The sequence below is a fragment of the Leptidea sinapis genome, chromosome 18 (genome assembly GCF_905404315.1).
Source record: "Leptidea sinapis chromosome 18, ilLepSina1.1, whole genome shotgun sequence".
NCBI classification, from domain to species: domain Eukaryota; kingdom Metazoa; phylum Arthropoda; class Insecta; order Lepidoptera; family Pieridae; genus Leptidea; species Leptidea sinapis.
The window spans coordinates 14,062,228-14,086,140 of NC_066282.1; the positions used below are offsets into that span (position 1 = coordinate 14,062,228).

The window sequence follows — 23,913 nt, forward strand, 5'->3', positions numbered from 1 at the left end:
TAAGTTTACAGTTTATACTCCACGTCGATAAAATTATCAAAGTCTCTTACACAAATAGATATATCTTCATGATTCAGTCATATAAGTAAACTGGGTGAATTAAGATATGTAAACACTATTGCTTCCATTGTGCCATCCAGCGGCTAATACGCCAAAATGGCGGCAGCGTGCCGGTACAAGCGGCTTTACTCGGTTTCAAATCATATAATAATCGCTTACCAAGCAATTTATTAACTAATTTTTGCCACGCCTGCCTTGCAAGCACACAAATTTATTTGATCGTGAGTATGGGCTTTAATATCTGCTTGTACTCCCACTACTCGGTTCGTAAGTATTCCTCTGTGTGTAATGGCCGAAGATGTTGGGATGGCCCGGGTCGGAGAAAGGCGGTCTGCCGTGAACGTCGCACGTGGTCTGCTCCCGATTAGTACAATTTGAACTATATTTAGGAAAGCATGTAAAGAAGTTTACAGCTTAAATTCGCATTTGGCAGTTAGGTATAGCCTAAAGGCCAATTAACACAGACCAGCGAATGCTCATTCTATCCCTACCTACTCTATAAAATTATTTTAGTGTAAACAGACGTTTTCTGTCTGTTCGTAAAGATACTATGGAATATTCTAAGAGTGCTCACTCATTTAATGAAAACGGCACTAGAGCGTGCGAACAGGTGCCTAGAGAGTTGCCAGTTCTAGTTCTTGGTTCTAATCGTTGATATTTTGGTGTAGACGAGTTTTCGTTTCCACTAAAATATCAAGAAAGGATGCTCTTGTTGTAACTCTTGCTTTTATTTCGTTTAGTTTAAATGCACCTTAACGCGTTCAAGACCAGTCACTGTCATTAATGTGTGTAAACATATAAGAATTAAGATTTTGAACTTATCAATTCCACTTTTAACAGCTATTTGATATATACTCTATTGTTTATATAAATAAGGTGTTCGTGAACACGCTTAAAATGTATCGTTAAATCTCTTTAATCGAGATCAAGAGTGGCTTTAGAATATTGAAATAGTTAGCGTAGGTACTCAGTTTTATTAAAAGCTGTAGTAAGAAGTGTCATTCGTGAACTCAACAGTATTTTGATGGAGAGAAAGTTGCACATGCATCGCATAATATATTGTATTAGTGGGAATGTATTTTTCCTACCTAATATGTACATTGGTCATGGTATTGTTCGGTAGAATGAGCAACAAACCCTAATATATATTAAGTATTTAAAAGCCATCCTTAGCATAATACGGTATTGTTGTGTTTAGTCATAAAATTGCAAGCAAATGGTGTTCTAATCCTATTGTTTGACAACACAAGCGTCATCTCACGTGCTCAGCTCAATATAATAACGCCATAAACTGCTACACAGTGATAACACCCGACATGAAGCCGCATATTACGTCTATCTTTTATAGTTAAGCACATACTTTAAGCGCATTAGGATTTAATACGGTTCTATGAAATATGTACTTTATTTTCACCAATAATCATTTATGCGATGCCCTCTGAAGTGGCGTTCTTGGATGACCATGACTTGATGATATGAATAGGCTAGAGAAACTCTCGAAGAAAAAGCGTATCTCTCGATTGAATGAAACGTGCAGTCCTTGACAGATTGACACATGACGGCTATAATCTTGTAAAAAATGGAGATAGCCGAAATCCACTACGTTCTAATCAACTATTCGCTTTCAAACTTAGCCGGATTATACTTTGTCGCCATATTGTTATTACTATTTCAAACTTATGTCAAATCTCACTGCACGTTTAATACTAAACTAAATTTTTAATTAGGCATTCCCGCCTCTTATTACGTAGTATTTACATTTTCTTTGAGATACACTTCCAATAATATTAACTCATTTTGCACACCATCGCCACATAAAAACATTTCACAATATTTATGTTATCAATAAAACATTGTGAAATATGAGCGGCGGGCAAGTCGATCAACGTACGCGGTTAAACGAACATTTAACGCATTATCTTTTCATAGCACTTCTGAAACGCTTTTAACCTCATTTTAAAGTTATTTGCGTAAGAAACGGCATGCTTTATGACATGCGTGCGTCATCATATTTGCCGATTTACGGTACATTGTTAACTAATTTGTCAAGATTAATCGGACTGGTTGAACCAACCTGTGATTAATTATGTTAGCCATATAATGACGCACTATTTAGTTAGTCTTAATCATGTGCTTAATCAACAAACACCTTAAACAATTTATGCCTCTTAGTGGAATTACAAATATTTTTTTTATAATCTTCGGCGGCGTGTTGAAATTTTCCTGAACTTTTTGTCTCTTTTGTTACATCATGGCTCGTTGTGGTTATGGTTATAGTTTGGTGGAGTTAATGACTTTTAAAAAAATATATTTATTATATTCAAAATTATTATTATAAAACGTTGGTGTGGGGTAAATGTTACTATAGTATGTCATAAATGACTTTCCTAATGATACCACAGACTGGAATGGAGCGACCACCTAAGTCTTTATTAACACATTTTACTGTACGATATTGTGAAAATATTATGTCGAAATTTTATTAAAAAATAGAAGCCCCTGAGTTTCTTGCGCCCGTTCTTCTCAGGTCTGAGGCATGCTGTTTTGAATGGGTGGTAGTTTTTGACGTTTAATAAGTGATTTTGAATCCTATTTTAAATAAAAATACATATTTGAATTTGAATTTAAGCTTGTAAATTTATAATAAATATCTATCTATCTATTACATACATACCGTAAAAGAGACCTACCTAACTATAAAATAACTGATTTTATATCATATCATAGATACTGAGTTTAAAAATAATTGTATACATACATTTTTATACTGGCAGTGTGCGTATTGTATAGCTGCTATGACCAACAATACACAAAGAAAAAATAAATAACTATATTTTTATTTTTAAACAAAAACGGCGTATTTCAAAATGGCGGTCATGTAAATTGTACATTTGTATACTAATAAATGGAGAGCCCTTTTTTGTTCGGTTATACTGCGAAAACTACTGAACCGATCGAAATAATACTCATACCACAAGATGTATCGTGTTTTTGAGAAGGTTTTAGTATATGATATGTTGGTGATTACTTATTCGGAACCTAATTTTTTGTCTTAGAAATACCTATATATTCGCAATACAAATAATTAAGTCAAAAACATTTCATACAACTAGAGGGCGCGGGTTACTTAATTTAAACAATTTAAATAAAAAACTTTTATAGGACTAAAACGCGTGTAATTGCACCTGTTTTTACATTAGATTTTTGCGTAAAAGTTATAGTTCTATTTTAGTTAACCCGACGTTTCAAGACCTTTCCAGATCTCGTTTTCAGGAGGACTGCAGATGAAATGAGTCAAAGATAGTATTTGTCATAGTTGTCATTACGAAGTTTAGCGCCATTTATTGCCTCGGAAGTGGTATTTGCTGTAGACAGAAAATATATAAATGAACTTAATTTACCTAAGTAATTTATATGGTAAAACAACGTTTGCGGGGCCAGCACTTGTGAATACATATTTAGTTTACAGAACTATTTAAAACCTAGAGTGTACGATGATATTATGCTACTTAACAGATTTCATGATTCCAGATGTGTTTTGCGATATCATGCATAAGGATTAAATAGAATAATCTTTGGTTGGTATAATTACTGTGAAGCTTGCATTTAACAGCTTTACGAGACCGGACTCGTTAACTTTTCATGCTAATTTCAACTAGAAAGCTATCTACCTGAATAACAGGATCTTGATTTACATTATGACTGTAGCTTGTCAATATATTCTTGAAAATCCTATGTATGTACATAGGCATATAAGTGAATTTGCTAGAAACTGTCATAACCATAATGTTAACACCAGGAACAGACATAAACATACAATGCCTATTATCGGCTCGGCTATGTCGAGTAAGTAAATCTTTTGTGAGGTGCTTTTATCTACACCCATGCTTTAAATCCTCTATTAAAGATTCTGAAACAGTTAGCTTATTGCCAACATTAAAACACCCAATGTTCTAATAACCATTACATCATCCAAAAGAGTGTTGTAATGTTGTACTGAATTTCATAACAACACTCCTTTGTTTTTTTTATCCCTTCATGCGCAAAGAGTTTCAACATACAGCCACATTCTTATTGCTCGATGCGTGGTATCTGTATGAATTTAAAAAAAGAACATTTTCGTTTACGCGCGCTGTAAAAAAAAGTACGTTATTCGAATCCCCGCCATTTTTCTTCGATATTTTTATTGTTTTCTTAAAATAACATTATATTTGAGTGAATTTTAATTATTGCACTATACAAAATGTAAATGACTACTTAAATAAATAATTCTCTCATTAATACTTAGTTTATTTGTATATAATCAGTAATGAATGATATTAGGTTACTACTAGGACTGGTGTTTTAATGTTAGCAGTAAGCTAACTGTTCCAGAATCTTTTAGAGGATTCATATTCTGGGTATTCCGTAGATAATGTCTTGTATGCAACTGTTTATAATTAGGTATTAAAACACTCAAGTGATACTAGAAAATGAAAAAAACAAAAGTATTACGTTATTCAAAAGAATTGTTTAAAAACGTTTTTGTGCTACCTAAAGTTTAGTATAATATAAATGACTTTTTGAATGATACCACAGATTAGGAATTGAGCGACCGCCCTCAGGCTTAAAAAATAAGTTTAATTGTACAATATTACTTTGTAAACATATGTTTTTGATGAAAAAGAAGCCCTGAGTTTGTTGCGCCCATTCGTCTCAGGTCTGAGGCATTCGTTTTGGAATGGGTGGTATTTTTTGACTTTTAATAAGTGATGTCACATCCTATTTTGTATAAAAATATTTGAATTTGACAGACCCATATGGAGATGGATGTTGAAAAAGGGCTGAACTTGCGTGAAGATCGCGTATTTGGTATTTGACAAGAATGTAAAAATGTAAAATCTAAAATATAATTGCTTTTACAATTATTAACCTATAATGAAACAGAGAAAATCATAAACACCAAATTATATTAACTTTATTTGTTAATAACTTTTGCTTTATCTGTAACTCATAATATAATTTAAGAAAGACTCATTTAAGAGATTATTATAATAAGATAGGCATATTTTAAAGATAAGTAGGTAAATATTGTATAGTTTTATTACATCCATAATTAACATAACGAAGCAGGCGGAAATTTCTGGTTGGCTCTGCACAGGGTTTCGTATTGATCCATCCAGAGGAATTAATACATTAAAAGTGCCTCTTTGTTTTACTAAGATTGGTATTGTGCTCCTGTTTCCACAATTAAACCACTCAGTTGGGTTCGTTTTACGTGCAGTGTTGGCCAGTCATTCCCACCAGCCACTCCCAGAAGCTTAGAACCGACTCTTGGGGTTTTCGCAGATGTTTCGGAGCGACCTCGTATTTACAAAGGTTTTTGCCCGTTGGCTGCCCACCCCTGCATATGCCAGGATTACACATTAGTTACCGTTTCGTCTTCAGCTAGACAACCTCTGCACTTAGGACTGTCTGTTACACCGATTGTGAAAGGGTGTTTGTTTAGTGATGTGTGACCCGTTTAGGGTACCCACCATGATTCGGATGTCATATCTGTTTAGGCTGATTAGTCGAAGTAAGAAGTCAGTTGGGGCGATAGTGTAGGAATCGCTTCCTTCGACTGTCTACTGTTTTAGATATTTATCCATGGGGTGTTGTGTAGGTCGTTGGTTCTCACCAAAATTTTCCCTTTCGTTTCCTTTTAATTTTCTTGATTTTTTATGAAAATAAGGGACGGCCGACGAGACGAGCAGGACGTTTAGCTGTTGGTAATTGATACATCCTGCTCATTACATTGCAGTGCAGCTCAGGATTATTGAAAAGCCCAAAAATTCTGAGCGGTACTACAACTGTGCTCGTCACCATGAGACATAAGTTGTCAAGTCTCATTTGCCCAGTTATTTCACTAGCTATGGCGCCCTTCAGACGGAAACACAGTAATTACTGCTTCACAGCAGAAATAGGCGCCGTTGTGGTACCCATAATCTAGCTGGCATCGTGTGCATAGGAGCCTCCCACTGGTAAAGAAGGCATCCATAAAGGCATTGGACCAGCCTCGCCACATTCTTCTGCCACTACCCTTTGCATTTACGTATCAAATTAAATCAAATCAAATCAAAAATATTATATTTCATAGGTAATTCACATTACACTTGAAATGTCATTTTTATACAGCTCATTCGGAAGGGAGATTTTCTTAAAGAAGAACGAACAAGGAACTCTAAGGTTGCTCTTTTCAAAACAGATGATAACATGTTCTTATTTTTAATTTAATTTACAAATCATTTCAATTACAATATATGCACAGTGATATAACAATAATACTCAAACGTCAAATAATAAATGCCTTACACGAGTAATTAAAAAAAAATGAGTAAGACCAACATTATACAAATGATATAAGCATCAGGAAGCAACAAAGCAATAAATGAAAAACAAAATTTATGTAAGAGCTGTATAGAAAATTATGTCGTTAAAATTCCTAGATAAATCTTCAATAAATACCCTAGGTAGTGGTAATAAAACAAGTGATGACATATTATCACAGTTGCTAACATGTGATGTGATACATGATGCATAAATATAGCCTGCGGAAGTACCGAGCGAATAAAATACGACATCTAAGGTACAGATTTAATTGTATTGCCATGTGCGTTCTACTCAGGAAGTGTTCACGTTTAATATACATCTAGACAGCGTTACAAGGTCATATGTAATTTGTTCTCTCTGCTAATGGTCACATAAATCGTCGTAATCATCATTTGGAAACAAATTGTTATCAGATTCGTCAGCTTTAGGTTTTATTCAAACCATCAGTTTAATCTAAATTTTATTTATTGCTTTACAAATTTTTATTGATTCTTGAACATCTTTGAGCCACGGACGAGTAAAAAAGGACTCCGCGCCGTGATATTAGCAAGTGAAGCACCGTTATGCTAGTGTGTGTGCGATTACGGGGGATACTAGTAACACAAGTTTTTCTCCCTTAAATAATCATATATGGCCACAAATACTTATATAGTATCGTTTTTACAAGTTTTCACAACGCACGACGGCATTTTTAAAATATTTTACTGAGACGCAAACTGATCTGTCACAGACGATGACAATTCTCATAATGGCCGCCTATCGGCCTGTAGCATTGTAAGTGTGCGCGTGGGGCTATGTATTTACACGTTTTGGTGCTGCACTGTTATGTAAGGTGACACGGAGTCCTTATTTTTTTACTAGTCCGTGCTTTTAGCCAAGAGTTTAGACATGTGTCAAGCTTACAGAACTCAAATTCAAATTCAAAATATATTTATTTTCTTTCACAATGACATAGTTTAGACACACAGTTTATTAATATCGATATTTAGACATCGTTTTAATTATGAGAAACCAATGCTTGGAATAGGTAATGAATACCTGTGCTACAAGTTACCGGGCCCCCAAAACACATGGATATTCAGAAAATATATATATTACAATGAAACTAAATTAAGTTAAGAAAACATAATTTGATAAAGAAAGTAATTCGTGTTAGTGTGTGTGTAGTGCTTATGTGGAACTGGCGAGTGTGTAAATATTACACAAATCATTTGGAGCAACTTTTGACCTCCCAATATCTAAAAAACTATTTCACAAAACATCTCAATTTATGCCTCATATTATATTGCATGATACATATTTGCTTCAAATATCATAAACACACCTCAAAAGGTTATTTATGTATAAACGTCCATAAATCGTCATTTTTATCAATCTCTGATCAAAACTCTTCCCCAGTTCCTGATGACGTGAGATCGGTAGATGGGTGAATACAAAGGAATAAAGTAGAAACTAGTAAATTTTTATCATTTCATTATAATTTTTCAATTAATTGATTCTATGAGGAATACTTATAGTGCCTGTAATGTAAGAATCCGCAACAGATATTGACGACAGCCGATCTTTATGTATTTTAAGGTCTTCACATAATATATATAAAGAAATTATATGTAGGTACTTATAATTAAATTGATACCAAAATTTTCCTACGTATACGGGGCATAGTTGTTTCTTTAGCATTTATAACTTCAATTATAATTATTTAAGGACGCGTTCTCAAAACAGAGAGGTATCGAATCGCACCACTACACTGACACCGCTCAAACACATACACGTACTTAAAGTTAGTTGTGGGAATGAAATGAATTTGATACTTTAGTAAGTTTGAATTTTGTTTTTTTTAAGGCCTATGTATTTTTGATAATTGTTTGATGTATTCGTTTAGTAGTTAAATATTAGAACTTTAGATGGCAATTCTGTCGCATAACGTCGTGTGTAGTAAACGCAGTTTTTTTTAAATCCAAGATGGCGATGATTTCAACAATATGGGTATCGTATTCGAGGTTCTCGAGGGTGCAGAGAACGATTTTGGGATCATTTTTGAAATACAAGATGGCCGCCGCGCAAAAAAATAAATAGATGACACCCATGAAGAAAATTTTGTAGATTTCATAGGCTCCATCATGGATTTCGATTTTGACCCGATATTCGTTATTGTTGACCCCAAAAACCATGAAACACCCATGAAGAGAAGTTGGTGAATTTCATAGGCGCCATCTTGGATTTCGATTTTGACCCGATATTCGTTATTGTTGACCCCGAAAACCATGAAAATGACACCCAATAAGAGGAGTTGGTCAAATTCATAGGCGCCATCTTGGATTTCGATTTTGACCCGATATTCGTTATTGTTGACCCCGAAAACCATGAAAATGACACCCATGAAGAGAAGTTGATAAAATTCATAGGCGCCATCTTGGATTTCGATTTTGACCCGATATTCGTTATTGTTGACCCCGAAAACCATGAAAATGACACCCATGAAGAGGAGTTGGTCAAATTCATAGGCGCCATCTTGGATTTCGATTTTGACCCGATATTCGTTATTGTTGACCGCGCAAACCTTGAAAATGACACCCATGAAGAGAAGTTGGTAAAATTCATAGGCGCCATCTTGGATTTCGATTTTGACCCGATATTCGTTATTGTTGACCCCGAAAACCATGAAAATGACACCCATGAAGAGAAGTTGGTAAATTTCATAGGCGCCATCTTGGATTTCTATTTAATATAGACCTTATATTTAGAGATGAAAATAAATCACTAATTCTTCAAAAAAATACAGAAACATAATTTTTTGAAAATCTGACTGCGTTCAAAATATGTAAAGTATCAAAGACAGTATTGTAGAGCCTATTAAAAATATCCATGTTCGTACAGCGATCTTTCCGAGTACGAGCTGCTGCTTACAACCGACACAGTGACTACCCACGACGGCGGCCGAGCGCGGACTGACGTTGTTTCGATAGATCTCTCTGTGCAATGCGTACGGAGGGACAAAATAAAATAACCCTTAATACCACACTTTAAAGCTTATGCTTATCAGAAAAATATATGAATTTTAGACGATTCATTTTTATGTTTTCTGAGATTATTTATAACATATTCATTAATTTATTTCCCGTGTTTTTGAAATTATTATATCTGTTACGTAATTTTTAAGAGAAAAAATTATGTAAGTAGTAGCAGAAAACTGATCCTGAATGAAGCCCCATTTCGTCAATTTTGTGTGAAGAGGTAACGGATAATCGTTTTTACGACATAAAATATCAAAATTTTAAAGCAAATATTTCCCGCTAATTGGAGATAAAGAAGTAATCTATTTGTGGCAATTTTTAGTTGTGTTAGATTTAGTTTCATTTCATCACAAACTCTACCGAAAAATATCTTATTTTTGTCGGATTCGTAAACGCGTCCTTAAGAGTATTGACGATTTTCGTATTCATAACGTTATTTACTGGAATTTTGTAATGGGGAATTTACCCATGCATTTCAAAGGTACAAGAAAATATAGAAAATAACACAAAAAAAGATAATTATGCCCCCTAAACGTAGTAAAATACAGTAGATTAACAAAACCATTTGGTATTAATTTTAGCAGGACTAAGTACCTAAAAAATAATTTCTGTACAAAAAAGTAATGATACTGTTTATGTGAATGTATTTCTCATCATAATTTTCCTTTGATATATCAATGAATAAACTTAACTGTCTAAACATGTAAATATTGTCGTTGCATTTAAGGGATTATAAAACGTTATGTCTTACTTATTAAGCCGGTTATCCACTGCGAGCGGAGCGGACCTATTTAAGGACTCCGTCCAACTTGCAAAAGTTAAACTGATACTTGTGTTTCCACCAACAAATAGTCGAGCGAATAGAACTCAGCGAGCCGAAAGAGTTGAAATGAACTCGCTCAGTTCCTGACAGTGGAGCGGGTTCATTAAGGAGTTTCGTTCAAATTACATAGCAGTGTTTCCACAGAGAAAGAGGCGAGAAAGGCGGACCGAACGTAAAAACAAACCGAATGAAAATGTGGTTGAAACAAGTCCACTACGTCAATATTTTGGCAACTAGTTTAAAACGGACCATCGATATCAAAAGGCGACAATAGAATGAAGTTTATTTATTTATTTTATATATATCATAATTGATATAGGCGCGATTATTACACGTATGAAAAATGTTTTTTCTGTGCTTATGATACAACAATATGTACTTATTTTTCTGTATGGACTTGATTCCGTATCACTCGATAACTTCGCAAATGCGCAAAAAAACACGATCGCAAACATCAAACAACCAACAAAGTTTGAAACACCAACTGAACTCGCTCTCTGTGGAAATTGACTGTTCATTTTTCATTTCTCGTTTTCCGTTCAGCTCGCTTCGCTCATATCTCTCTCTCATCCTTTTGCAGTGAAAAACAACAGGCAAAACTCTTTGCTGGTGGAAACGCATACCTATTTCATATGATTGGAGTCAGTCTCGCCTAACTATCTCCCGCTCCTTTCGTGGTGGAAAACCGGCTTTAAGATTGTCATGATTCATATATGTACAGGATGATTCAACTTTTTGTCAGCTGCAAGTCTTCAATTAAATAATAATTTAACCATAAGGTGAAATACTAATATTCCCAAACACAACATAAATATATAATGAGGAACTTTATTTCAGAATTTCAAGATGACAGCGCAATACCATATTTGGGAACTTCCGAGTGAGGATGTTGGTGGGTCGTTTAACGCTAGAGCTAGAGCTGTTCCTGATGATGACGATTCTGCTGCAGCCATAAGAGCATACCTGTCGTTGGACGATAGAGGAACACCATACGCTCGAGCTGCCATTCCTCCGATGATACCAGAAGAGCCTGAAGAAAACTGGGAAGTTGATGACTTTGTAGAAATTCCCGCACGAAGTAATTCAACTCTTAAGTAATGATTTACTGAAGCATTCTGACGACCTTGTGAAATACAATCTTCATGCAGATTTACACAGACTAATGAAATTTTCAGATGGTTTAAAGATTGTAGAGACTGTTTGAACGATGACTAACACAAATTAGTGATTGTTAACACTTGTAGGAGGTATTTACTAAGGTTTACTTGCATTTACTAGAATTAAGAATTTACGACAGTATTAGTATTCGATTGAGTAATTTTCTATGTAATATTTTAGTATTAGTGTTGTAATAATTAGGTAATAGTTTATTTTTTAATACAATGGATAGGTTACCAATCATTTTAGCAATGTTTATGCCCACAAAGATGCTAGTCGAATTTAGGTAATATTTATAATTAGTATGTATTTTTTTTGTAGACAGAAGCGATCTTTTAAGGTAAAATTTGATTAAATGAATGTATTTGATTTAATTTTGTATTTTATTTCACTATGCATTCGTCCTTCTTATCAGAATTCTAAACTAGTTTTGTCGTAGGGATAACCAAAATATTATTATGGTTTTAATAAACCGTATAATATTTTAGGATTTTAACACAGAAAATATCTTTATGTTAAGGCTTGAAATTTACAATAAAGGTTGTACGCTATGCAACCCCTTGGAAATGATCTGAGAGGGATCGAACTGGTATATTAAGGAAATTAAGTCACTCAACTTTGTCACATTATTTAATGCCCATTCTATTTATTAATGAATAATATAATCAACAATAATATGAGGGTATGATGACAGTTAGAATTTGGAAATAACCAACTTGTCGCTTTACGATAAGAGGCCTTTTAAGAACTTAGCTTTCCCAAAAAGTTCTTGAATAAAAATCTAAAAGCCGATATAAGCAATGCATAATTATTGTTATGTATATTTGAGTGGTGGTTGGTCTTGATTTACACTTGGACCCAGTAGTGGGCGCTGCCATCAATATCTGGGAATAACAGAGGAACAGGACAGTCGACAGAAGCAATTCCTGCACTATCGCCCAAACTGCAAGCGACTTATCAGCTTAAACATACGATATCTGTATCATGGTATCACTAAATAAGGCTCTTTCACAATCTGCGTTACGTACTCTAGTGCAGAGGTTATCGGCTTGAAGATGAAACGGTCACTCACGTTATCCTCTAATGTGCTGGAGTGGCCAACTACTGGCAACAGCATTAGTAAAAACATGGTCTCTCCAAGAAGTATACAAACATCCCAGGAATATTCTAAACTTCTTGAGGGAGCTAGGCGCGTTGGAGTAACTAGCTAATACTGCACGCAAAATAGACCCAACTAAAGCATCAATTTGCCGAAACAGGTGGTGGGGATGGTATTCTAATTAATGGCGTGTCGTGCGAAGGTTTGGTTTGCATTTCAGTACACTCGTTGTGATAAACGCAGAAGAACGGAGTGAAGCGAAGTATCTACACAACGCCGAGTGATCTAGCCGTTTACCAACGCTGGATCCCCGACAATATCAGCAGCTATGCGTTGCACGCGGTCAAATCGTTCGAGCTTATACTGAGGTGTGCCAGATATGAACTTTATAATACTCAATATGTGACCGGTATGTATTGACGTGCTCTATTTTTGTCGTCCAGCATCTTCAAAGCAATTTGGCTTTGCCTTCCAAATGATTATAATCAAATCAATATCACAATTGTTAGTGATTAGTAAAAATTTGCCATCATAGGAAATTCTCTCTCATTTTTGAATACATACATGTCATATCAAACCCGTAACTTAACACAAAGCGGTTTGAAATCCGGAAGGAAGAATATACCCAGCTTTCGTTCTAAGTCTTTGTAGGCCTTGTACACATACAGCAAACCAAATCCAGCGCTCGATCTGCCAAAAATCTCGCTTCTCTTTCCTTCACCTCGCCACAATATTTCTCTTTCGTTTCTGAGTTTTCTTTCTCTATTATACTCTATATTTGAATCCATTTTTATGAGGAGTACCCCTCACTCATCGAGTCACCTTTTTAGAACAGCTGGTATTTCATACAAACAATTCCGAATATTTTTTTTATGAAAAAGGAGGACAAAACAGCGTACCTTGTGTTAAGTGCTCACCGCCGCCCACGTTCTCTTGCAACATCAGAGCTTAGGGAAGGTGTACGTGCTGTTTTTGAAGGTACCCATGTCGCATCGTCCCGGAAACACCGCACAAGGAAGCTATTTCCACAGCTTTATAGTACGGGGAAGAAAGCTCCTTGAAAACCGCACTGTGGAGGAACGCCACACATCCAGATGGTGGGTATGATAACCAAATTTATGGCGTTCTTTTAATTTACCTGACTTATATTTTAAGAGATATATAATGTACACTACACGGCAGAGTTATTACATCATACAGCTAAGTAATTTCATACATGATTTTCATCTTAACACCCGCTAAACTGAAACGTTAATTTATGTGTCACTAACAGCGATTTTTCGTGGTTGTCAAATAATGATAACATCTAATACATAGTGTATACAAGCGCGTCTAACATGCATTGTGTAATTTAACAACGGTGATTATGATGTTCTAAGTGTAATGTGATTGAAGTGTTCTTGAAATGACTCTTTTTAAACGTCTTTTGACTCGGCTCGGTCGAGCAAAATTTAAAGAAATGAACATCGCAACTGTTGCCTCTCAATATATTCTTCATAATGTTATGTATGTACATAGGCATAAAAGTGAATTTGCTAGGAACTGTCATAACCATAATGTTAACACCAGGCACAAACATAAACTTATAATGCTTACAAATCGGCTAAGTCGAGTTAGTAAGTCTTTTGTGGGGCGATGTATATGCTTTTACAACAAGATCCCAGAAAATGTTTAAAACAAATGTATTACGAAATTCAATGGAATTGTTAAAAAACGTTTGGGTGACAAAGGTAACTGTAACATAAATGACTGTCTTAATGATACTACAGATTGGGAATGAAGCGACCGCCCTCAGGCTATTAAAAATAAATTAAATGTACGATTTTACATTGTTATCATGTTTTATATAAAAAAGCTCGCTAGTTTCTTGCTTTTCTTCTCAGGTCTGATGCATACTTTTTCGAATGGGTGGTAGTTTTTGACTTTCATTGTGTGATATTATATCTTACCAATACGTTATGTTTTTAAAATGATCACTTATTAATTACACAAATAAAACTGAAAACAAACTTTTATGAACGATGCGGTGAACGATGAATCGAACCCGCGACCTGTTGCGTTCCGTGCCAGCGCTCTTTCTAACTGAGCCAACCATTTGAGTGACGTATCGTTATAAAATCTTGATATGTCCTGTACAACTCTCGGGTTGTGGCTTCACCTACAGAATCTAATTCACGGTTAAATATTTGTTGGGTTCAAGCTGAAATAAGTGCCAAATTGACGTTTATTACCTTAGACCATTTATACGTCTAGATGGACTGTGGCAGTTGTGAAAACATCGAAAAAAAATTTAGCAACGCATTCACAATTATTAATAAGAGGATATCTGTTCATAAATTAAGGAGATTAAAGCTGGAGTACCTCAGGGAAGTGTATTAGGTCCGGTCCTTTACCTACTATTCATAAATGACATTCCTGAAATAGAAAATAACGCTGTTGTGACCTTTGCTGATTTTACTGATTTATTAGGCCTGGATAGTAAGTAACCTTAAAGAGGCAGCAGAAGAAGTTCAAATAACTGTAAGCACAATAGATAAGTGGACTAAAAATGGCGATTTAAACTTAATGAAAGTAAATCTATTCATGTAAACTTTAGTAATAAGAAACCAGATTACGGGCCAGTTTACATTAATAACAAAATAGTATCATACCAAAATACCGTTATATGTCTGGGCATGACTCTTGACACAAAGCTCCACTGGAAGGCTCACGTCAAGAAAAAAAGAAAGGAATTATTAGAACTTTGTCTTAAAATATGTACTGGCTTCTAGGAAGACACTCTAAGATGTCAGTACAAAATAAAATTTTATTGTAAAAGCAAGTCTTTATGCCTGTATGGACTTATGGGATCCAGCTGTCCCCACAGCTGGATCCCATAAGTCCTGCACCACTGTCTGCACCAAACAAACAAATATTCAAATCGTAAAAATAAATAAAAAAAAGACGTGTGGCACTCGGAGACTGCCGCGGTAAAGCTATTGCATAGCATTTTTATCAACTTATGGAATTATAATTATTTATTTATTTTATTTATGCAGTATTTGTTTTTTTTTATAAAATTTATTTAAAAAAAAGCAAACGGGAAGTGAGAAATTTAACTTGCAAGATTTGATTACAGACAGACAACGGGACAGGTGAAACTAAATAAAAATACTTGTCATAATAATAAAAATTAAAAAAACGTGATAAAAAATCAAGATGTACCCCAGGCTCGACCGTGGGACCTTCTGCACAAAAAGCATACGTGATAACCGCTGTTCCACGGCAACTGCAATGACCGTGCCGAAATATCAAATATATACATCTAGTAAGTAAGTGTTAGGTTATTTTCGTTAGGGAATTTCTGGATTCGGTCTCCACGCTCAAGGCCCGCGATAAAAGCTATGCAATAGCTTAAAAAAATTCTCAAGTTAAACAATTTCAATATTAAATACTTAATATTGAAATTGTTTAACTTGAGATAACTTAGATAAGTTTAAGCTATCACCTAGGCCATTTTAAAATTATCTGAAACATTTGTATTCAGAACGATGCGCACCTAATAATATTTGCAAAAATCCTTTGGTGCCTTTTAAGTAGATGTTTAAGCCATTGTTCAATTGAAAACAAAGTATTTATAATATGGGCTTCACCATAATATCAACTGAACTATAAATCAGTTGCATGTGCTTCAATTATTTTATTTCTTAATATGAAAGCCTGATAATAATTGTACTTATGGCAGATAGGGGAAAATATATGAGAGTGATTTATTTAGAATTCGTGTGCACAGCCTCATTTTCCGACTTCGTGAAGTTAGTCGATAAATGTGACTGTGACTTTATTCAAGATTTAGCAAGTGTCAATGTCTATATATAACAATAGGGACTACGGTAATCATGATGTCAAAGTATTGTACTTTTTGAGGTTTGAGGTTTGTGTTCAAAATTGTCTAAAATCGGCCCTTTCGATTACAATGAAGAGCTCAAAACCCTGAGCAACGCTCGTCACTTTAAGACATAAGATGTTAAGTCTCTTTAGCCCATCAAATTCCAGCCAGAAAATGGCACCGCTGTGATACTCATCTAGCTAGCACCCTGTGCAAAGCCTATTTGTCTTATAGATTTTTTAATTAGTCAATTTTAGACCAAAGACTATGTATACTAACTACTAGACAAGCTCTGTGGCCGTTAAATAAGTGCTCACTGAGTTTCCGTGCGAGTCCACTGCGAGCAAGCGGAAGACCATAGCACTGTTTTGAAAGCCGTGAACGTTGTTTTACACAAACTACACCGATTTTGTTTAAAGTGAACAATAAAACAATTTTCATATTACATCTACGTTTGCAAGGCATATTCATCATGTCTGGTCCCCTCTCTGCCCACCCGCGCAATCCTAAATTGCGACACAATTGTTATTCCAAACTTTATATCTAGTAGTATACATACAAGTCCTTGTCTTAGACTAATAAAAATCAACAAAACGGTACATTAGCCGTGTTGTCTTGAGGTAATGGGAATTCTTCCTTGCTACTGGCGAACTGTCTCGTGGTTGACTTCCTATGACTGAGTTGGCTTCCTATTCTTTTATACTTTCCTCACTCTCTTATGTCAAGTATTCTTTTTGTTATTTTACATTAAACCTTTGCTTTTCATATAACTTATATTTAAAAGTTTTCGAGTTATTTTCATTTGGACACTGGGGGATTGTACCAATTTTAAATTTAGAGGCGAAAGTATGAACGCATTTCAAATGGCGTTCTATACCGTCATTGCTTATTCCTCTCGATCTTTCATGGGAAAAAGTAGCGGAACTTGTGTATATTTTTCTATTTTTTCTGAAGTATTAACATATTTTTTTGAATCTCTCCAGTCCAATCTAGGATTTTTAATAATAATATTCATTGCAAATATGCAGAGATTTAAAGCACATTTTAGGTACTACTAAAATGTGCTTTAAATCTCTGAGGCAAAATAAAGAAGTAAAGAAGTTATAAATAATATAGTTTGGGAAATTGATCAGCAAATTGTCTCAATCTTGGAGAACCAATATTTTGTTTCATTTTTAATCATTCTTAAGGAGTTAGTAACACAGTATTTAAAATCGTTGTTAACAAAATGGTTCCTTCAATACCCTTTATGATTTTTACAAGATAATTGTTGACCTGTATATATCTACGTAATGGCACCATTAACTGTGATTTTACTCACTTTAAAGACGTATTTTAACACTTAACTATTGGTAAAATTACATTAAACAGACGATTCGTTCGGGTACCTCTGTAAACATTGATCTGATGTGAAAATATAGTTTTACTTATTTTTTTTTAATTTAATTTAACTTAACTAAGTTAATCAAAGTAGATACAAACTAATTAATATCTACTTTTGAGTTGGGCTTGCTATTCAAGCTGTTTTTTTTTTTAGATTAACTTCTTTTTTACTTTCAAAATTGATTCAGGCTGAGTTGCATCATATTACCTGTTATAGTTAAGGATTAAGTAAATTTTTTTGTTAACCGGCATTCCTTGGCATAGTTAAGGTTAAAGTTAAGAAAGTGAAATATCATGTCAAAATCGAATATTTATTGGAAACTTTTAACAGGTCGCTATGTAGCAATTTAACATTAACAATAGCTTTAACTGGCTATGACGTCATCTTATACTTGTCAAATGGTGCAACACATTTTTTTGCTTTACCAGTACTTTAACATGATTGATATTGGTAAATTTAGTTGGTGAAACCCAGGCTTAAACTTTTAAATTTAATTTTTAAAGTTTCCGCCTCTAAATTACTTAGTTGCCAAATATTATTCAAAAGAGAATTTATTAACTTCGCAAGCCGATGGCCGTAAATTTACATACAATGCTGTCTGACTTTAAACAATGTAATGAATATTGAATATGCTTTTGCGTTTTGTTATAATTCTAAATCCATGTAAAGTAAAGTATATCTATATTTGGGACAAACAATATAGATACATTGAAATATTTACAAAATATAACAAACAAATTTGAACAAAACTTATCTACTCAAAATTTAAGTCATGACTTAGTTCGTTTGACTAGTCTATTCGCGCACTTAGCCTCTTGATTGGGCCATTGTGCGTGTCAGGGAATCTTCTTACTCCAACCAGCCCAGGAAATCCCAGAAAGATAGCAGCCTTTTCAGATTGCTGCAGGCATCCGGGAGCGATTCCGGAGTATGGAGATTTTGTGCCCGTTGTACGGCCATGCTTCTGCACTCTGTAAGAACATGCAATGGCGTTCCTCCTGCCTTCATGCATCCCCTGCATAAAGGACTGTCCGTCACACTAATGGTAATTAGATGCTTGTTTAAGGGACAGTGGCTGGCTATAACACCTTTGCGTGAATTTTCCCTGGGTAGTCTGGTCAAGTTGCGAGCAAATCTCTTTGATGCCACTGGAATTGCATACTTTGTTTACCTGCATCTCTCACCAATTCTCCATTCTCCTAAGTGGGTTTCTTCAGTTACGGTGCGCAGCCATGTTTTTATTTGGGCATGAGGAATACGGGTAACAGTGGTTCCGGTGCATAACCTACAGCCTCATATCCCCTTTTGGCTAGTTCGTCTGCAACATCATTACGCAGTGAATTTCTGTGTCCTTTGAACCATTGCTAAGTGACTCTGTACGTATTTGTGATGGATCTGCGTTGTGACATTACAATATAAGGACAGAGGTTATGGTGTTGTTTTGTAGGGCTTGAAGTAGGATACGGATCTTATCTGAGACAATCTTTCTATTCAGGTGTCTGCTGGCTGCTAGCGTTTGTGCCGCTCTGGCAATACAAATACATTCTGCCTGGAAGATGGTGTTTAATTTGCCTAGAGTGGTAAATATTTTGATATTTATGTCATTTGACAGACAGACACCGGCTCCAGTACCACGTGTTTTTTTGGACCCGTCTGTGTATATTGTCTGTCTGGACCCGTCTGTCTTCATTGATACCAGAGTTATCTTTTGCTTCTGCAGAACGTTTAAATATTGTTTCTTCGATCGAATACATGTTGACATAGTGTTCTGTCCAAGGGTGCCTTAGAAGTGGTTGCGTTTAGGATTCCCTGTAGAACTTAAGGGTGTGTGGTTTCTATGTTTTGTATCCACAGTCCATTTGGTCTTAGTCTCAAGGCGGCTGCCTTTTCTTGTGGGACCAGATATAAAGGTCTTAGGTTTAAGAGGTACTCGAGCGCGAATGATGGTGTGGTTGTCATACATCCAGTAGCTGCTACGGCCGCTAATCATTGTTGACTCTGGAGTTTCATTCTTACCGTTGTCAGTTCGGTTCTGGGCCACCATGCAACTGATCCGTAACTCAGAGAGTGTCTGATAACTGATGTGTACAGCCAAACTACGATTTTGGACTAAGACTCCATGTTCTACCAACTACTACTATGAAAATAATTTCAGAAAAAAGATCTATTTAGCTTCCAAAATTATACCTACGCTCTATATACATATAACAAATTAATCTGTATCCAAACACGATCCTCTTGAACTTGCCACAGGGCTGCCACTTCTGAGAAAGTTAAACTATAAATTCGAATAAATAAATACTTATTCTAATTGAGTTCTGCAATAAATACAATATATGTTACAGAAACGATGATTATGAAAAAGCTCATGGTCACTCAGAGGGCAATGGAGAGGGTTTCTCAGAGTTTCCCTGCGAGTTCGAATCAGAAATGATGAGATCCGTAGGAGAACCAAAGTCACCGATATAGTCCAAGTGGATTGGGAGAGTGGAGGCCTTTGTCCAGTTTTAGACGTCTTCCACCTAAGTATCCGAATTAGTTATTTGTTTAGTAACTTTTTTTTCCGAAATCTTTAAATATATTGTATACTGTTTGTGAAATAGTGAAATAGTTTTAGATAACACGCGCCCAGATATGTCAGTGATGAGCTTAGTAACAAGTCGATTTATAAATAAATTATATATATTTATATACTGATGTTCTTTGAAGAGATTTAATAATGGTTTTACGAACTCGTGTTTTATGTCATTGCAAGTATTGCTAACCCTACAAGCTCTTACAGTTTCATCGTCATTAAGTACTTGAGTAAATTGTACAAAATGGTCTGACGCAAAAGTAACAAATAGTCTCTATCTGTAGATGTCCAGAATAATGATTGACAGACATAAAATATTAGGAAACTAAGGAAATAGAAATACTAAAATACTCAAATAGATATAATTCTCAACCAGTGTGTTTTTTCCTGCCTGTTACAAATTTGTGATACCAGCTACAATACAATAATACGATTTTACGATTACCTACCTGACACTTCTACTATTATGAAATTTTTGTCTGTCTATCTGTCCACATGCCCTCTTCAGTTCGAGTTCAAACGACCAGAAAGTAAATTATTGTTTAGTATGGAAACAAGCTTGCAAATATATGCTTTTAAAGATGGTTGTCAACCCTATGTTTTTACATTACATTCATTTCACTTCACATTTTTTAAACTTTATAATCGAAAGTATTCTAGATAGGCCTTCCAATCTAACTTTATTTGATGATTAAAATAATTTGAAACACCGTTAATTTCACAAAAAAAAATTTTTGAAATTCACTATCACTTATATTCTAATCGCCCCTTTTTTATGATTATTTTTGTATGGTTTCAATGAATTTATTGTTTAATTCTAAAAATAACATTCACTGGAATAAACACTCTTCTTAATAACCTAATGGTTAGGTTAGGTTTTTGCTATACTACTTACAAACATTTTGACGTTGACAGCTGAAGGCAGACAACATAAATGCCATGTGGACATAAGTTTGCATTGTTATGTTGCTGTTCACGGACTAGTAAAAAATAAGGACTCAGTGTCACCTTACTTAACAGTGTAGCACCAAAACAAGCCAATTAACGTGTAAATACATAGCCCCACGCACACTCTCACACTACTACAGGCCGATAGGCGGCCATTATGAGAATTGTCATCGTGTGTGACAGATCAGTTTGCGTCTCAATAAAATATTTTAAAAATGCCGTCGTGCTTTTTGAAAAAGTGTAAATATGATACTATATAAGTATTTGTGGCCATATATGATTATTTAAGGGAGAAAAAATTGTGTGTGTATCCCCCGTAACTGCACACACACTAGCATAACGGTGCTTCACTGTTTGGTTTTGTTTAGTGACCGCAAAAGAAAATAACCACACTCCATACAAAAACGGGACATGTATTTTCAAGTAGTTAAATGTTATATTTTCAAAATACACAACTTTTATTCAGAGGTAGGTACATTGATTTAAAAAGATATCATCATTTCGTTTGACACATCAAGGCCCGAAGTATTGCTGGATGTCGTCCAAATTCAATTTGAAATAACCGTGTTTCGTTCAAGGCGTCTTAAGGATTAAATTTAGTGTCCAGTCGATGCAATAAATGCATGTTTTTATATTGGGACGACGGATACAATAAATCTCTTAATTTAAAGTGCGCAACAATAACATACTTATTATAATTCTGTTTGCGTGTGGCTATAAAACTTTATAAGATGCGAACAATTACTTATTGATGAAGACGTACATACTCAACATGTCTCGAATATTAAACCTAAATGGTGTTCATTTACAAAGAGTATAATACCTCTTTGTAATTGAATACAGTACAATACAATTTTTTTTTTACTAAAATACGGGACGAGACGAGCACGACGTTCAGATGATGGTAATTGATACGCCCTGCCCATTACAATGCAGTGCCGCTCTGGATTCTTGAAAAGCCCAAAAAATTTGAGCGGCACTACAATTGCGCTCGTCACCTTGAGACATAAGATGTTAAGTCTCGTTTGCCCAGTAATTTCACTAGCTACGGCGCCCTTCAGACCGAAACACAGTAATGTTTACACATTACTGTTTCATCGCAGAAATAGGCGCCGTTGTGGTACCCATATACTAGCCGGCATCCTGTGCAAAGGAGCCTCCCACTGGTGTGTACATATATCCCAATACAGATAAACTGCTAGATACTAATCGAACTAGGTGCGAACGCATATTTTTCGTATTATTAAATTTGAGCCAAGCGTAACAGTATGAAGACTACGAACCAATATCTTCCAACCAATCGTTTTTACTTTTCGGCGTTTTACAACATTTTTAACCGACTTCAAAAAGGAGGTTCTCAATTCGATCGAGATTTTTATTAATGTATGTACACCGATTATTCCGAGATTTATGATCCGATTTACATAATTCTTCTTTAGTTCGATGCGGAATAGATGCCATTCGTTGCCATAAAAAAATTACCCAGTAGTTTTCATTTTATGAACATTTATGTCTTCGTGGATGATATTATTGTTTTTTGTGTATAGCTTTTTTAGGAGTTTTCATTCAGGTTGATTATATATTTTTATTATTAACTGACACTAAAAAGAAAAAAATAAAAAAAAACTATATTTAAAAGAACCGACTTCAAAAACTGAAAAGTGTCAAATAAATAAAAATTTAATTTAATACACCTCTTATGCAAACCTTTACTTTTAATATTGATTAATAGGTACTATTATTTGTATGTGATAGTTTTAAAAGTCGGTTTTTTTGTATGCTAGAGACAGATCTCTCTGAACCTCTTTCAAGTTTCGTTCCAAAAAATATTTTTTTATATTTAATTATTATTTATATATAATTATTATCATAATATAATAATAATAATAATGACACACTTTTTACACAAATTATCTTGCCCCAAGTTAAGCATATATAGTTTGTATTATGGGTTACAAGACAATGATATATTTAATACAATATACTTACTTAAACATAAATAAATTCATATAAACATACACATAAACATACATAAATACATATAAACATCCATGACTCGGAAACAAACATCCATATTCATCATATAAATGCTTGCACCTACCGGGATTCGAACCCGGGACCTCTAGCTTAGTAGGTAGGGTCGCTAACCACTCGGCTATACAGGTCGTCATAACCTCTACTATTTGTATATTTTTATTCAAAATAATTATAGTTTAATTTATTATAAATTTTGATTATCAATCAATCAATTTTTATTTATAATTCATAGTTTTCGTACTTTATTTATAACAAATATATTTTTATGAATTTAAATTTGTTGGAAAGGAACGTTTATAATGTTGTTTATTTATATCAGTCAACAGTAGCCAGTGACAAAAAAAAACAAAAATTTACGTACTTATCTACATAGTTGGTACTTGTAATTAAAAAATAATTTCTAATTTTAAACCTTACAACTCATGTCAAACAAAACAGGGAAACGTGATATAATGATTTGAAAGAGCAATAGTTCTGCAAATGTCTTAGTAGTACCAAAACGTGACAAAATAAAATAGACTTAATTTAAAACTCAATTACCTTATTTAAAATGTATGGAGTGTGTATTTTATATACGTCAACAGGCGCGTGAA

General features: G+C 34.5%; 1 protein-coding gene across 2 annotated transcripts in view; it reads left to right on the forward strand.

Annotated features, from left to right (window-relative positions):
* Window positions 1-23,913, forward strand: part of LOC126969350 (A disintegrin and metalloproteinase with thrombospondin motifs adt-2-like) — a 73,660-nt gene that overhangs the window by 40,081 nt on the left and 9,666 nt on the right. The window contains exon 13 of one of the 2 annotated variants that reach the window (XM_050814708.1): window positions 11,089-11,783. The exons of the other annotated variant lie outside the window; for it this stretch is intronic. Within the exon in view, the coding sequence (XP_050670665.1) occupies window positions 11,089-11,349 (261 nt within the window). The 3' untranslated portion in view covers window positions 11,350-11,783. Of the gene's footprint in view, window positions 1-11,088; window positions 11,784-23,913 lie in introns of those variants that run through there. 2 annotated transcript variants of the gene reach the window in all.